The sequence below is a fragment of the Rhinolophus sinicus genome, linkage group LG15 (genome assembly GCF_036562045.2).
Source record: "Rhinolophus sinicus isolate RSC01 linkage group LG15, ASM3656204v1, whole genome shotgun sequence".
Taxonomy (NCBI): domain Eukaryota; kingdom Metazoa; phylum Chordata; class Mammalia; order Chiroptera; family Rhinolophidae; genus Rhinolophus; species Rhinolophus sinicus.
This window is the reverse complement of record NC_133764.1, coordinates 9,441,726-9,456,161: the sequence shown is the minus strand read 5'-3', so window position 1 is coordinate 9,456,161 and position 14,436 is coordinate 9,441,726. Positions and strand designations below refer to the sequence as shown.

At 53.3% G+C, this 14,436-nt stretch overlaps 1 protein-coding gene across 5 annotated transcripts in view; it reads left to right on the top strand.

Annotated features, from left to right (window-relative positions):
• NTN1 (netrin 1) overlaps positions 1-14,436 on the top strand; it is a 196,876-nt gene that overhangs the window by 127,044 nt on the left and 55,396 nt on the right. For all 5 annotated transcript variants that reach the window (XM_019755250.2, XM_074319331.1, XM_074319333.1 and 2 more), the window contains exons 3-4: positions 1,207-1,395; positions 14,038-14,187. In XM_019755250.2, the coding sequence (XP_019610809.1) occupies positions 1,207-1,395; positions 14,038-14,187 (339 nt within the window). The remainder of the gene's footprint in view (positions 1-1,206; positions 1,396-14,037; positions 14,188-14,436) is intronic.

Here is a 14,436-nt window from a genome sequence, read left to right as displayed (position 1 = left end):
TCAGATTGGTGCTTGGAACATCTGCTCTGGTTACAGTGTGGGGAATAGCCTAGAGGGCTCAGCTCAGGCGACAGAGGGGCCAAGGCTGGCAGGATGGAGAGGAGTGAATGGATTTGGAGACGGCACTTCTGGGTCCAAGTGGAGACCCCAAAGTGGAACCTGGAAATACAGATTTGGGAGTCTGGAGTGCTGGGGTGGTCCTGCCGCTGTGAGGAGTGAACAAGGCAGACCTGGAGAGCATCAGAGCGGAAGGAAAAGGGTGCTGAGTCCTGAGGCGCATGTAGAGAACAGGCAGAGGGGAGCAGGAGTGGACAGGAGGAACCAGAGAGAAGGATGCTGAGGGCCTTCTCCAGAGGACCCACAAGTCAGCAGCAGGCCCCAGAGCCCTCAGTGGCAAGAGGAGGATAGCACAGGCTGGTGGCCAGAGCTCAAGGGAGTGGGGAGTGTGTGCAGGTAGAGGTCAGTGCCCTGGAAGCAGAGCCTGCTTGGGTTGCTGTTACAGAACACCGCAGACCCTCTGGTTTAACCAGCAGTCATTTATTTCTCACAGTTCTGGAGGCTCGAAGTCTGAGATCAAGGTGTCAGCAGGGTTGGTTTCTCCTGAAGCCTCTGTCCTTGGCTTGCAGATGGCCACCTTCTTCCCTGTGCCCTCACAGGATCTTTCCTCTATGCGTGTGCACCCCTGGTGTGTCTCTGTGTCCAAATTTCCTCTTCTTATGAGGACACCAGTCAGATTGGATTAGGGCCCATGCTAATGACCTCATTTTAACTTAATTACCCCTTTCAAAGCCCTATCTTCAAATACAGTCACATTTTGAGGTCCTGGGGTTAGGGTTTCAGCATATGAATGGGGGTGTGTGGGGGTGGGGCCGTGGGGGACACAATTCAGTCCGTAGCAAGCAGGATTTGGGCACAAGGAGCATGCCAGCACCACCTCCCAACTCTGAGATGTGTGCCATGGGCCCGGGGTTGAGGGAAATAAACAGACTCCCCCTAAGAGTGAGCAGGCGCCTCAGCCATGGTTCGGGTAATGCCAGGTGGTAAGTACTGATGGGAGCAAACAGGGAAGCCGAGGAGTCCTGGAGAAAAAAACCGCCTCTCTGTCCTGCAGTGGAGAAGGACGGGGGAGTTGGGGGGGGGGACAGAGTCTCTTGGGGCCCCCCCGCAGATGCCCCTTTCCTGACACCTCTCCTGCCACCCCCACAGCCTGCAACTGCAACCTACACGCCCGACGCTGTCGCTTCAACATGGAGCTCTACAAGCTGTCGGGACGCAAGAGCGGGGGCGTCTGCCTCAACTGCCGCCACAACACGGCTGGCCGCCACTGCCACTACTGCAAGGAGGGCTACTATCGGGACATGGGCAAGCCCATCACCCACCGGAAGGCCTGCAAAGGTAGGTGGTGGGGGCGGGGACTTGGGGACACCATCCTCCCTCGCTTTTCTCTGTTTGTCCTTTTCCATTTCTTTTTTCTAGCCCCCTTACAAAAAGGCATAGACCGAGATAATCTCTCACACACGCGCACACGCACGCACGACCTCCCTGGTATTTGGAGGTGTAAGCTGAAACAAAGGGGCGATGGAGGAGTGGCTCCAAGGAGAAGAAAGAAGAAGGTGTGATCTCTGAAGGTGCAGGGCTCCCGGCCCGTCGCCCCCCCCACCCCCACCCCCTCCCGGCCTCTCGTCCCTCCGCACAGGTGTGCCGCATACCACAGGGCGGGGGGTCATGTTCACCAGGCTTACCGTCGGCACAAAGGACTCTCTTTTACCAAAACCAGGCAGACGGATTTCTTTGGATGTGTGTGCCTCCCGCCCACCCCCCGGCCCCCCAACACTCACACAGACACAGACACACACAGTCACAGCTTCAGGGGCAGGGTCTCAGAAGGAACATTTAATCCACCTGCAAATAGCTTTACTTCTCAGGACAAAAAATGAAGGGGAGACAGGAGACTCTATTTTCGTTCACTGAAGCAAGCACTAATATTTTAACTTTCTGCTGTTTGTTTTCTCCCACTAACAAAAATGAAGCAATGGTGAGATGACTCAGAGACGCTGATGAGATGCCAGGGAATTTAGTGAAGTTGGGCTGGGGGTGAAGTGGGGGGGAAGTGGGGCCCCCCACCCACATTAGCTTTTGGGAATTCCAGGAACCAGGGTTCATCGGGTCCAAAATTTGGGTTCGGCGCCAGGGCTCTTGGTCCACAGTCCAGTGTGGATGGGGTCCTGACACGGAAGAGACCCAGGCCATGGCAGACTCAGGCCCAGACGATGAGCTACAGTAGATAAATCCTTCTGTTGGGAAACTATCATCTTCTTAACAGGAAATCCACCAGATGTCAGGCACTTGTGCACAGGACTGATGACACAATTTGCAGGCCTCAGTGTGAAGTGAAAATATGGGGCTTCTTGTTCAGGACTTACGAAGAATTTCAAAATGGCAACAGCAGAGTTCAACCAAGCATGTGCCCTTATTGAGTGTGGGGCCCATGAAGACAGCCTTGTGTGTATGGAACACTTTTCTCTGGACAAACAGGTTCTCAGGGATTTCCAGGAGAAATCCCTTCCATTCCAAATGAACAGGGTGGCTCCCAAGACACAAGCAAGCTCTCCTAGATCTGTGGATTTAAGGCTGCCTCTGGTGGTTGTCAAGAGAAATTTAAGCTTTAAGGTAGTTGCGCTATTTCCACATCGGAAAAACAACAACAAAAAACTGGCCCAGGTGAGAATCCCCCAGGGGACTTTGAACAGCGACTGAGAAGGTGGCCTGGGCAAAGGAACCCAAGAAGCCCCTACAGTGGCAGGAAGGCATGAGCAGCGACATGCCCAGGGAGCAAGGCCTTTGGGTTTTTAGAGGATGTCATTGGAAGATATCCACCTCCTTCTCCTGTGCCCAAGTATTCATTGTCTTTCATTTACAGAAGAAATCGAAGCCGGGGTTTTATAAACAACTGGTGGCACATAGCTTTCTTGAGGATTTGTCTAAAAAGTTTTAAGCAACAGGGGCCACTCAGGTGGATAAATAGAGAAGTCTGCTGGTGGGTGAGAAGGTCTCGGCTCTGCGTGGAAGGGCAGTGGTCATGTACTATTGTGTCAGTTTCTGCTGTCAGAGCAGGAAAAACATGTCCCTTGGAGACACAGAAAGGAGCAGAACCTTGGCCATCTTGCCTTTTGCCTCATCTCCCTCTCCTCTGTTGCAATGGGAAGAGACAAGGGCCATGTGTGGCCTCTCACCATTTTGGATGAGATGTCAAGAAGCTGTCCGGTCCTGGGAACCTGCACATCATCTTATGGGTTTCTGCTTCTCTGGTTACATGGTGTGGGGACACCCAGCTTCCTTTGCTGGTTTCCAGGAGGAACAGATACAGGCAGACAAGGGAGTGGACCTGTCTTATTATTTCAAATGCTGTGGCCAGCCTTTGTGGCTGTGTCTTCCCTCCCAGCCCTCGACAGCAGCTGCCCCCAGCCTTGATGGGACCCCTGGGAGAAGAACCCACAGAAGAGAAGAAATGTATGGATGGATTCTGCTCTGCAGGACATCTGCATATCCTCCTGGGGAAATGAGACAGGAGCGGGTGAGACTCTCCCTGCATCCTGATTCGTGAGGAAGGACAGTGCTTCCGGGATCCTGCCATCTGACTGATAAGGAAAAGCACTATCTGGCTGGTCCTAATACTGATGAGTGAGGAAAAGTATTGCCTGAAGGGCTCTGCTTCATGATTGGTGAGAAAAGACTGCCTGAAAGACCTGCTCTCTGATTGGTGAGCAAGAAGAATGTGACCTGAAAGGTCCTGCCTTTTCATTGGTGAGGAAAGGCATCTCTTGAAAGTTTCAGATCTTTTCCCTCAGATCTCCTTTTCTTGGTGTCACCTCCTTAGGGGATGTGGGAACTTTGAACCCTCAGTTCCCCCCAGGACAGTTCCTACCAACGAGAGACCTTAAGATCTTGGTGGGAATCAGCTGTAGGAATTCAGATGCTGGCTGGGGTGTGTGTACCTTGAGATCTTAAGACACGGGTCTCTCCATCACTCCCATGGAGTCTGCTGTCTTGTCTTCCCAGGGCCTGATGGTTTAAGGAAATGTTCCTTTGGCGGTTGCATTTGGCCCCAGTATTTTGATCTCTTGACACTTTGCTCTCAGAGGCTTCCAAAATCTTGTAGGTGTGGAGCCACCCCCAGGCCCTGGCCTCCTGGGGTTGACCGCAGCAAGGCCCATCATAGCCCTCAGGTGAAGGCTGCTTTCTGCCCTGTTTCAGATGCATTTCACAGGGGAGCTGGGACAACTGGCACTGGTTCTTGACTCAACTTTGCAGCTGATCTGAGGTTGGGAATGGCATCAGGGGCCTCTTTACCCCCTGACTTCCCAAGGCCTGGGAGGAGCCCTGTGCAGGGGGCCGAGGCCACCCATACACTGCTGGCGATTGGCTGACTCCCAACCTTGTTCAATTTAGAGCAGGGGTGGACCTAGACAAGAACAGCTTGGAGCAAGGGCATTAGATTCCAAACGTTATTATGCAGTCCCCCACTTGGGAAGTTTCATAGCAACAAATTTGTTGGGTTCTTTCTCCCCTCCCCTAGTTTAGAACCAACCCGGGGCTGGCAGGACTGGTGCATACAAAGGGCTGTAATAAACATGCCCAGGGAACAGGCGGCTGTACTCTCCGGCTATTCAGCCTAATTTCACAGCACTGGGAAGGCCTCATTATGGCATGGGCTGTTGTCCTATACAAAGTCAGATGAGATGAATTTCTCCCTTTTCTCCCCAGAATGGTTTGTGAATGATACTCATCCTGGAATCTGTCAAAAGATAGGCGGTTTTGTTTACCATTTGTCTTCTTTATGGACTGGGGGGCACTTTCTCTTTGGAGACAGCAAAGAAGACGCTGCCATTTAACATTTAAGCCATGCCTCCATTTAAATGATATTAATTTATCATCTTCCCAAACCATCTGTGATGGATAAAGACATTCCAGGAGTCTCCCGTGAACCGAATTGCGATGAGAATTAAGAAATTAACCACCACATCTAGCATCCCGGCACAAAGGGCTTTCGTTCCATCTCACTGAGCAGCCTGTTCCTTTCACTCATTGCCCTGCCCCCTTCAAGTTCACAGTCAACGTGGCTGAATGCAGGCTGCCAAGAAGGTGCCAAATCCTCAGAAGATGCAGGCGGTAGTGGAGCGGAGGGATGGGATGGTCCACACCATCTTGGCCAGTGCACACTTGCTGCCCCCATCCACCCCATTTCTTTCGGCAGCTCTGCCAGGGGTTGCGGAGGAAGTGAGCACCTCGGCCCACAGCCTATGGCTCCCTGCCCACCTTGTGCGGCTTTCCGTGTCTTTTCTCGCTCTCCATTCTTGTCCTTCACTTCAGGGCATCGTCAGTACAGCAGGTTCTCGAATAACCTCATTTCGTTCAACCTCGTTTTCTTGTAATGTTGACGAGCTGTCCTAGGAACTTAACTCTTGTTTTTATCAATTTGCCCATGGTAAAACTGGTTTTGTTAGGCGTTCTTTTGCTTCACGTCAGGGAAGCTATTGACGATGTATCTGTGTCTTTGTCTCTAATAGTTCTCACCTTTGGTTGCATTTTGAAATCACCTAGAAGTTCAAGAATCCTAACTCCTGGATCCTACCCCCGGAGATTCTGGTTTAATTCATGGGTCCCGGGAGGTTTAATTGGGAACCAGAAAAGCTCCCCAGATGGGTCAAATGTGTAGCCAAAGCTGAGAACCAGGGCAGTGGGAGACTAAGAAACAGGGACAGTGAGCTGCTCTTTTGTTGAGAAAGGTGGCCCAGGCCCCAGAGTTTATTCTTTTGAGGGGAGAGGCTTATTATCAATGAATTTAAATCTTCTTTATGACTCTCTTGATGAAAATTGTGTGTGTGTGTGTGTGTGTGTGTGTGTGTGTATACATGTGTGTGTATGTCTAGATCAGATCATTTAAGGATTTAGTGACAGCATAGCTGAGAACCTGGGACCCTACCCCTTCCTGACTCTAAGGTAGTGTCCATGCAGCCCACAGAAGCCTAAAAGCCTCAGGAGTCCCCTCTCACTTTGTGGGTCCCCTGTCACATTTGCATTTCCTATCATCATTTTAGGGAGTGCAGGGAAAAGTGTTGGTCACCTTAGGGAGGGTACTCAGTGGCTGGAGCAGCTCCCAGCTTAGAGGGCAGAGACCACAGCCAAGGAGTGGACTCTATCCAGATGCAATTAAGGCCAGCACCCCCCCCCCCCCCCCACACACACACACAGAGGAAGTCAGAGGAGAGAAAATCCCCATGGAAGCTGGGCTCCAACTCTGGCCTTTGTGGGTGTATCCTTTTCCTATTCCCTGAGAGATGGGGAAGGGGTGTCGGAAATCCTGATCTCTAGATTTGGCTCTAGGTTCAAAGCCTGTACAGCAACAGGCAAGTCACGTGACCTCCCTAGACCTCAATCTCCTCATCTATGAATCATATTCAGATTTATGGTCTCTGAGTTCTGTTCAGTGTTGACATCCCACGTGTTTGTTTGTTTTTAATATTCAAAATTTTATCATTCCCTGAATAGACCAGGACAATGTCTTGTATCCGTGAAATGTGTGACTTGGAAACTTGGAAAAGCTGGCAGAAATCAGGCGGAGGTGGTTTTGTTCCAAGGTCTTTACAAATGAAGAGTCCCTGGTCTTGTCACTCGGCCCCCACGGTGCACCCAGGGTGCCCTGCTCTGACACAGGATCTGCAGGCCTAGCCATTTGTCTCATTCCTCTGGGAATCCTTGGCCACTTTCTTCCCCTTCCTGGGTGCCAGCTCCCTGTCTCTGCAGCCTACTCTCTTCCCAATTCCAGATGGGCGTTCTTGGAGGATCCACAGGGGTTCCTGGTCTTGAGCAGAAAAGCCTCCTGATTGTGAGCTGCCTGGTTAATGGAGGGCATTTCACTTGGGAAGTAGCTCTTGCTACCAGCAGAGCAACAGGTGGGCCCCAGCCAACAGCCTTGGGATGAATGGCTTTTAAAAGCATGGATCTTGAGACCAGGGCTCAAGTTCCACCCCTGGGCAAGGTACGTACTCTTTGGTGCCTCAGTTTTCTCATCTGATAATGGGGTTAATACTAGTTCCTCCTCCCTCCTAGGGTTGTGGTGTATATTAAATGGATGATGTACAGGAGGTCCTTGCCACATGGCATCACTCCATACCTGTTAGCTGTTAGGATTATTTGTACACGTAGAGGGAAATACAATAACCAGAAGGCCCTGCCATTGCCAGCGAGGGCGCAGAGTGGAGACGATCCCTTTGGCTCTCTGGTTGCCTTAGTCCTTTCAGTGGCTGGTGGTGTATGGCAGAACCGGCCCCTCTCACTTGAAGGGCTCAGCCTCGGTGTGGATTTTGAGGCCACTTCCCACAGGACTAGGCAGGGCCCCGGGGATTTGCCCTAATGCCGTTGCACACTCTCGATAAAGGATTTACACGCTTTGGGAGAAAAAATGACAAACGAGTTGAACAGCAGAGATGAGTGTCCGGCAGCTGCTCGTGGAGGCCCTGAGCAGAGACATGGGGATGGGCAGTTGCATAAATGTGGTTCTGGAGGTGCTGCTAAGAAAGACCCTGCCGGCCCGCCTGCCTGAGCCTGTGCAACCAGAGTCTGTCTCTCTCTCTGTCTCTCTCCCTCTCCCCCTCTCTCCCCCATTTTTCTCCCCCTCCCTCCCTCCTCCCTTCCTCTCTCCCTCCCTCTCTCCATCTCTCTCTTTCCCCCCCATCACCCCGCCCCCCCTTCTGCAGGAGCTGTGCCTTTCTCATCAGCTGTAAATCAGGTACAGGAAGACTATAGTTAACTAGATCATGGAGGGTCAGATAACCCAGTTTGGGATTATGGGGCTCCCCTCCCCTTCCACTTCCTGCTGTCTGCACCTTGATCTGAAAGTGGCAAGGGAAAGGAGAGGTCGTGCAACTTGAAACATTTATTCTTTTGTGCCTGGTTAGCAACTGCTGGGAGAAAGAAAAGCATTGCTGCGGAGGAGGTTGACACAGACAGCTGAGATGAAGTTTGTGGATTATCTGTGGATTTAAATGATCCTGGCTCCCTCTTCAGCATGGAGAATTTAGGAGCAGGGAGTGTCTGTAGTCAGGTTGCCACTGATCTAGGATGTGAGGGGATTATCTTCCCTGTTTGCCCCGCCTTCTTTCTTCCAGATTCACAGGGTAAATCAGATGGTCTTTCCCCATGGAGAGGGCTGCCCTGAGTTTGTTCATTGATTCAGCAAGTATTTATTGAGCACCTGCTATATGCAGGAACTGGGTCACAGTGGTTACCAAGACACACGTTCCCTGAGAGCTTGCTTTCTAGAGGGAGATTGATGATAAAAAAGAAGAAGAAATAAGCATAAGATTATTATAGATTGTGGTGAGTTAGTTGGAGGAAAACACAGGGTGGAAAGAGAGTGTATGTAGGGGGAGCCGCTCTGCAAGGTGGCCAGGGAAGACCTCTCTGAAGACAGGACGTTTGAGATGAGACCCCGGGTGTGAGGAGTAAACAGCTGTGGGGAGGCTGAGGAAAGAGCAGCCTGGAAGCAGGAAGGGGCTGGTGGGTCAGAAGGGAGGGCAGCGTCAGCTCATGGGAGGATTTGCCCTAATGCCGCTGCCCGCTCCCACTCTTTTTGTGGATGGTGTCCAGATACACAGACCAGTCTTACTCAAAGCAGAGAAGAACGTTTCACCCTAACCCAGTGCCACAGGCAGATAGGGACCTTTGGCGTGACCTGTAGGCCTTGGGGTCCCAGGTGGTCTCAGGATTGGTGCTAGGGAGCAGCCCCATTCACCGATAGCAACGTTCCAGGAGTCAGGGCAAGGGTTCTCTACCTGATGGTATGGGTGTTTCCCCATCTGGCCTTGGCTGGGAAGGGAGTGCCCCCCACACCTGATGTGTGGACACTTTCTTCTTAAGGACACTAGTTATATTGGATTAGGGCCCACCCGAATGACTCCATCTTAGTCACCCCTTTAAAGACCCTGTCTTGAAATACAGTCACATTCTGAGGTACTGGAGTTAGGTCTTCAACATTTGAATCCTGGGGTGAGGGTGTTGGGGGTGCATAAGTCAGTCCACAACGTGAGGTCAGGCCCGAAGCTGTCCTTCACGCCTGGCTGGTGGCCTGGGTGGCAGCTGTAATGACATCTGAAGTGAGGGTCGGTGCTGTGGTTGTTGCGTCTCCCCACTCCTATCAAGAGCTGCTCCACGGGGGTCTGGCACCAAGCCAGCTCCCCTCTCTTCCACAAGCATGTGCCCTGGGATCACTGCCATTTGAAGGTCCTGCCTGACCCCAAGGGCCCCTGGAGCCAGACCCTCAGCAGAAGTAGCCAGGAGAAGTAACCTCCTGTTAGGAGCCCAGGATGGAGGCCCCTCTCACAGTGGGAGCTGCAGTGAGAGGGGCCAACCTCAGTTGTGCATCTCCTCCTGACGAGGGCTGTTGGGCCCTTAGGGATCCAGGACAGAGAACATCAGAGGGAACAGGGAAAGGCAGCTGCTCGAGACCAGGAGCCTGGGATCAGAACTGTTTGCCTTCCAGGTCGGCTCTACTGGAGCTCTCAGAAACCCTGGGTGCACTTCTCTTAACTGACAGAGAAACCAAGTCTTGGCGAAGAGATCCCAATATGATGCAGCAGGCAGAGGTGTCAGGCAGGGCGGTCAGTGGGTGTGGACGGAAGGCCTGATGTGTCTGGCAGCATGAGGGAGCGCTTTCCCTGCAGCCATGGCCAGGGCATTGCACTGAACGGCAGCAGTGGGGGTGATGGGCCAAGGGTCAGGCTGCCACCCCAGATCCTTGGAGCCATATAGACACCAAACCTTAGGCTTTTAGGTTGGAAGGGACTTTAGTGCGAGTGTAGATCTGGCCTTACAGGTGAGCCACCTGAGGCCCAGAGCGAGCGAGGCCTCACACAGTGTTACTGGCAGGACAGGCCCAGACCTGGGTCTCCTACACCCATCTGAAACCATCTGTGTGCCCTGATCATCTGTCCTTGTCTGATGGCCCAGAGCAAGGACAGCCTGGCTTCTCTGCACCTGGAGACCCTCCAGCCTGCCTTGTTCGTGAGAAACCTAATCCTGCCGCCTTCTCAGGGCCCTGGGCTTCCGTCTGGTCTCACTTTCCCCTTGATGGAAAAACCCCAGGGTAGATTGTTTCCTATGACCAGGTGCTGCCTGCTCCATGTAAATGGGGGTGACCTGCCCTGGAAGGGATTGACCTCCGCTGAAAAAAGTGGCTGACTTCCAGGGAAATGGGAGTCACCCAGTGAGCTTCCTGTGGCAGAAGACATTCTGACCTGGACCAAGTTGTCATTATCAGGGAGATTCTCTTGATCTCCTCACCAGACTCCCTGCAAAGCAGAAGACCGCCACTCAGCTGAATTCCACGTTCTCCCTAACTCAGCCCCTCCCCTCCGCTGGCCTCCCTCCCCACTGTGCACATGTGTGTCTCTATGTGTGTCTGTGTTGAGGGAATACAGCAGGGTCCCTTTGGCTTTCTCTCCCTAAGGGCCAGGGCCTGGGGCTTCCTTTATAACTGGTGGGTGGCTCGGACCCTCTTTCTTTGACACTGCTTGCCAGATTCCCTTGTCCCAGACTGTAGAAGAACCCACTGTAGAGGGCTGTCAACCATCAATTCTCTCCACACCCTGACGTTCACCCTTCTTTGCATAGAGAGATAATTTGGGCTTTCCTTATTCATGGGATTTGGGGGGAAGTCCTTAATTTGAGTGCAATGCAAGTCTGCCTGTGAGGATTTGATTTGGCCGCACATAATAGAAAACCCACCTAGCCTTGGTTTCAACAGGTTTAAGCAGGAATTTCTGCTTGTAGAATGAGCAGTACACGGAGGGTGTCAGAAAGGATGGGGGCCTCGGTGACACGCTCAGAGATCAGTCCTTTCTATCCCTCACATGGCCTCCCTCTGCCTGCGATTTTTCTTGCCAGTCCGTGGTCTCCTCCTCTGTGTAGTTGTGCCAGTTTTGCAGGCTGGTGTGTGGACCAGAGGGGACAACTGTATGAGAATGTGGACAGACGAAGGTGTTCCCAGGCGCCTGGGGTGGTTTTACGCTGGAGGAATGCCGTGCCTCTGGTGACGCTCCTGTTGCCCTGCAGGTGACCATACTGGCCTTCTGAGCTCCCTCCACCCCCTGGCCCTGTGGGACCCTGATGGCTTCTCTTCCTGGTACAGTGATTTGTCAGCCCGCTGCTTCCATTAGACCAGGCCAAGGGGCCCGTTGGTCAGTCTTTGCAGAATCTCGGGAGAAAGATTTGGAAACCAAGCAGTAAAGCACCTCCTTTAATCAAAGGGTGGACCCATAGGAAGTGCCAGCTCTTCCAAGCAGGCACCGCTGCCCTGCCATCACCAAGAATGGTCCTTAGCTCCAGCGGCCTTTAGCTGGTGCCTGTGGCTTCTCCTCGGCAGCACGCCAACCCTTGTCAGCTGAGAGGTCCCCAGCTATGAGGGGCCTTGGGGAAGGGACATGCAATCCTCCAATTGCTCCCCCCATGTCTGCCCCTGGGCCAGCGTCTGCCACTGTAAGGACGACCTGGACCGACGGTGGTGCCTATGGGTGACTTGGCTCTGACCCTCCAGTGGCCTTCAGTCACCAAGCAGCCCTTGGTGCCCTTCCTCCACCCACGTCCAAGGACCCTGAAGTTACTGGTGCACAGCTGTGTTCGATCAGCATCGAGGGGAGGACATCTTGGCTTGAATCGTAGCATTACCAGAAAGCCCGTGAAGCAGGCCAAGGACGTCAGCTGGCAGGAGCCTCAGGAGTCCACATCGGCCTGGTGCCCACGGCCGGGGCTCGGGATGGCGGGGCCCGTGCTGTGCCCTCTGCTTTCCTGTGGCCAACTTAGAGATGCTGCCCATGCTGGATGGCCCTCCTCATCAGGGGATGGATGCAGGAGGCCAGAGGGAAAGGTCAGCGGTCCTCTTCAACCATCCCCTCCTCCCATGATCATCTACAGCTTGTATCAAGGCTGAGTCTCTTACTGAATAAAAAGAAGGGAAGAAAAAAACAAGGAATGATCCTGAATTCAGGGTAGATTTAAGAAGACAAGTTCCTAACAAAAGGATTTACTGCTGTCTACAGGGGCAAGACTGGAACAGTCCATTTTCCTTCTGTGGCTCCTGCAATGAAAGAACCCCGCAGACAGTCCACCAGGCTGCCTGCCTGCCCTGGGCCTGTGTCCCTGCCCTCCTGTCAGGGAGCACCCCACAACCAGAACCCCCACTGTGAGAGTTTCCGGAAGTGCTCACGTGTCCAGACACAACTTCAACAAACAATTTCTCACATTCCTCTCCCTGCTCCCTCCTTCCCCTTTCTAAGTCCCTCTTTGGCCACTTCTGGGCCCAAGGCTGGTTGGGAGAGGCCATATCTTCATCCTCAGACTCATGCCCTCACGGTGAGCAGTGCTGGCTGGAGAAATTCTAATTTAGTTCTTTTAGGAGCTTCTGCTCTCACTTATTTTCTTGGATACTTCTTTCCCATTTGGAGCAGAAATACATAGCGTCTGGCACCAATTGAAATTGCTGCAGGATGCCTTCCTGAAGACACACCACCCCCCACACACTGGGCTTCCCTTGAAGAGAGGGAGGGAGACTGGGGAGGAGAAGAGGCAGAATGTTTGCCTCCTCGTCTTCCCTTCCCCAGCCTCACACTCTGAGTCCACTGCCTAGATTCAGGGAGGCAGGAGTCAGCAGAGGGTTTAGGTGTCCTGATTCTTGGTGAAGCAGTTCTTGCCCAAGCGTCACGGTGTGGGTGGCTGTCTTGGTCAGCTTGGGCTGCTATAACAAAAAACCCCCACAGACTGAGAGGCTTAGACACCAAATATTTGTTTCTCAGTTCTGGAGGCTGGGAAGTCCAGGATTCAGTGCCTGCAGACTCAGTGTCTGGTGAAGACCTCCTTCCTCGTTTGCAGACAGCTGACTTCTTGCTACGTGCTTGTGGAGAGATCTCTTTCTCTCTTCCTCTTGCTTTTAGAATCCCATCATGAGCTCTTCTAAACCTAATTATGTCCCATGGGCCCCACCTCCCAATGCCATCACATTGGGGGGTTAGGGCTCCAACATATGAGTTTGGGGGGATACAAACATTCAGTCCACAGCAGTGAGGATGTCCCCACAATGGATTGGCCGTTCCATCCCTGGGATTTGGGTCTTAGGACACAGGGAGGAAGCTTCAGGATGCAGTGTGACAGAGTAGGCAACCCCAGCTCTCTAGCCCATTGCAAACCAGGAGGGGTGTGGGCCTGCTGTGTGGTGCAGCAGCCACTGACTGGCCTGAGAATGGGGGCCTCACTTCACTGCCCAGCTTGGCCATTCCCTTTCTGTGAGACCCTGGTGGTGGTGGTGGTGGTGGTGGTGGTGGTAGGGGTTCCTTCACTTCCCAGTCTTTGCACATTTAATCAGGTGTTTCAATGACCACTGTGACTCTTCCCAGCTACAGTTTATAGGTTTTGTGATTCAGAAGCCTGAGCCTCGGACCGCCTGGCTGCAAATCAGGGTTGGTTGGCAGAGCAGTTGGGGGACAGCAACCAGTGGGTTGGGGGTCACACCTCCCTGGTGACTCCCGCTGATCTGGCGAACCCCAGGGCTTGGTCAGTGAGGAAGCCTGGGGGCCAGGAGCTGGCAGGGGTGCGGGAGTGAGAATGCACAAACTTACCCACTGAGGAAAGGTGCGCCTCCAAATTCTGACTCCTCCACTCGTGATCAGACTTTGAATTCCTGAAAACATACTTGAACATGGTCTTCCTCTCAGCCTTTGGAAGGGCTCCCCAGCTTCACTTCCCTGCTGCCAAAACAGCCCTTTCAAGTCGGTCCATTCTGATTTTCATTCCCCATTTCCAGGTAGGCAGGTGGCCAAGTTATCAGCTTCTGGAATGTGTGTGGGCCTGGCGGGGCCTGGTCCCCCATTCCTGCTCTTCCCCTGAGGTGGGGTCCATGGGGTGCCTCTGGGTGGGGAGGGACCCTGGGGGAGGGTGTGCACTGGCCCCTTCCCTCCCTCTGACCCTCCTGTTGTGTGTTCTCCACAGCCTGTGATTGCCATCCCGTGGGAGCCGCTGGCAAAACCTGCAACCAAACCACCGGCCAGTGTCCCTGCAAGGACGGCGTGACGGGCATTACGTGCAACCGCTGCGCCAAAGGCTACCAGCAGAGCCGCTCTCCCATCGCCCCCTGCATAAGTATGCGCGAGGCGCCCTTTCCCTCGAGGCCCTGGCTTGGGTGCAGGGATTGAGGGGGTCCTTTCCAGATGCTGGTCACTGACATCCAGTGGGTGTAGTGCTCCCTGGTGCTGATCTGTGCTCAGCGGGGCCCCATGTGAGACCCCCCGAGCCTGGGGGGTTCTTGCAGAAGCAGCTGGGGACCAACCTGTCTGCGGCTATCTGTCCTGACAAAGAGTGAGTCTCTTGCTCCTGGGTGGAAGCAAGCCT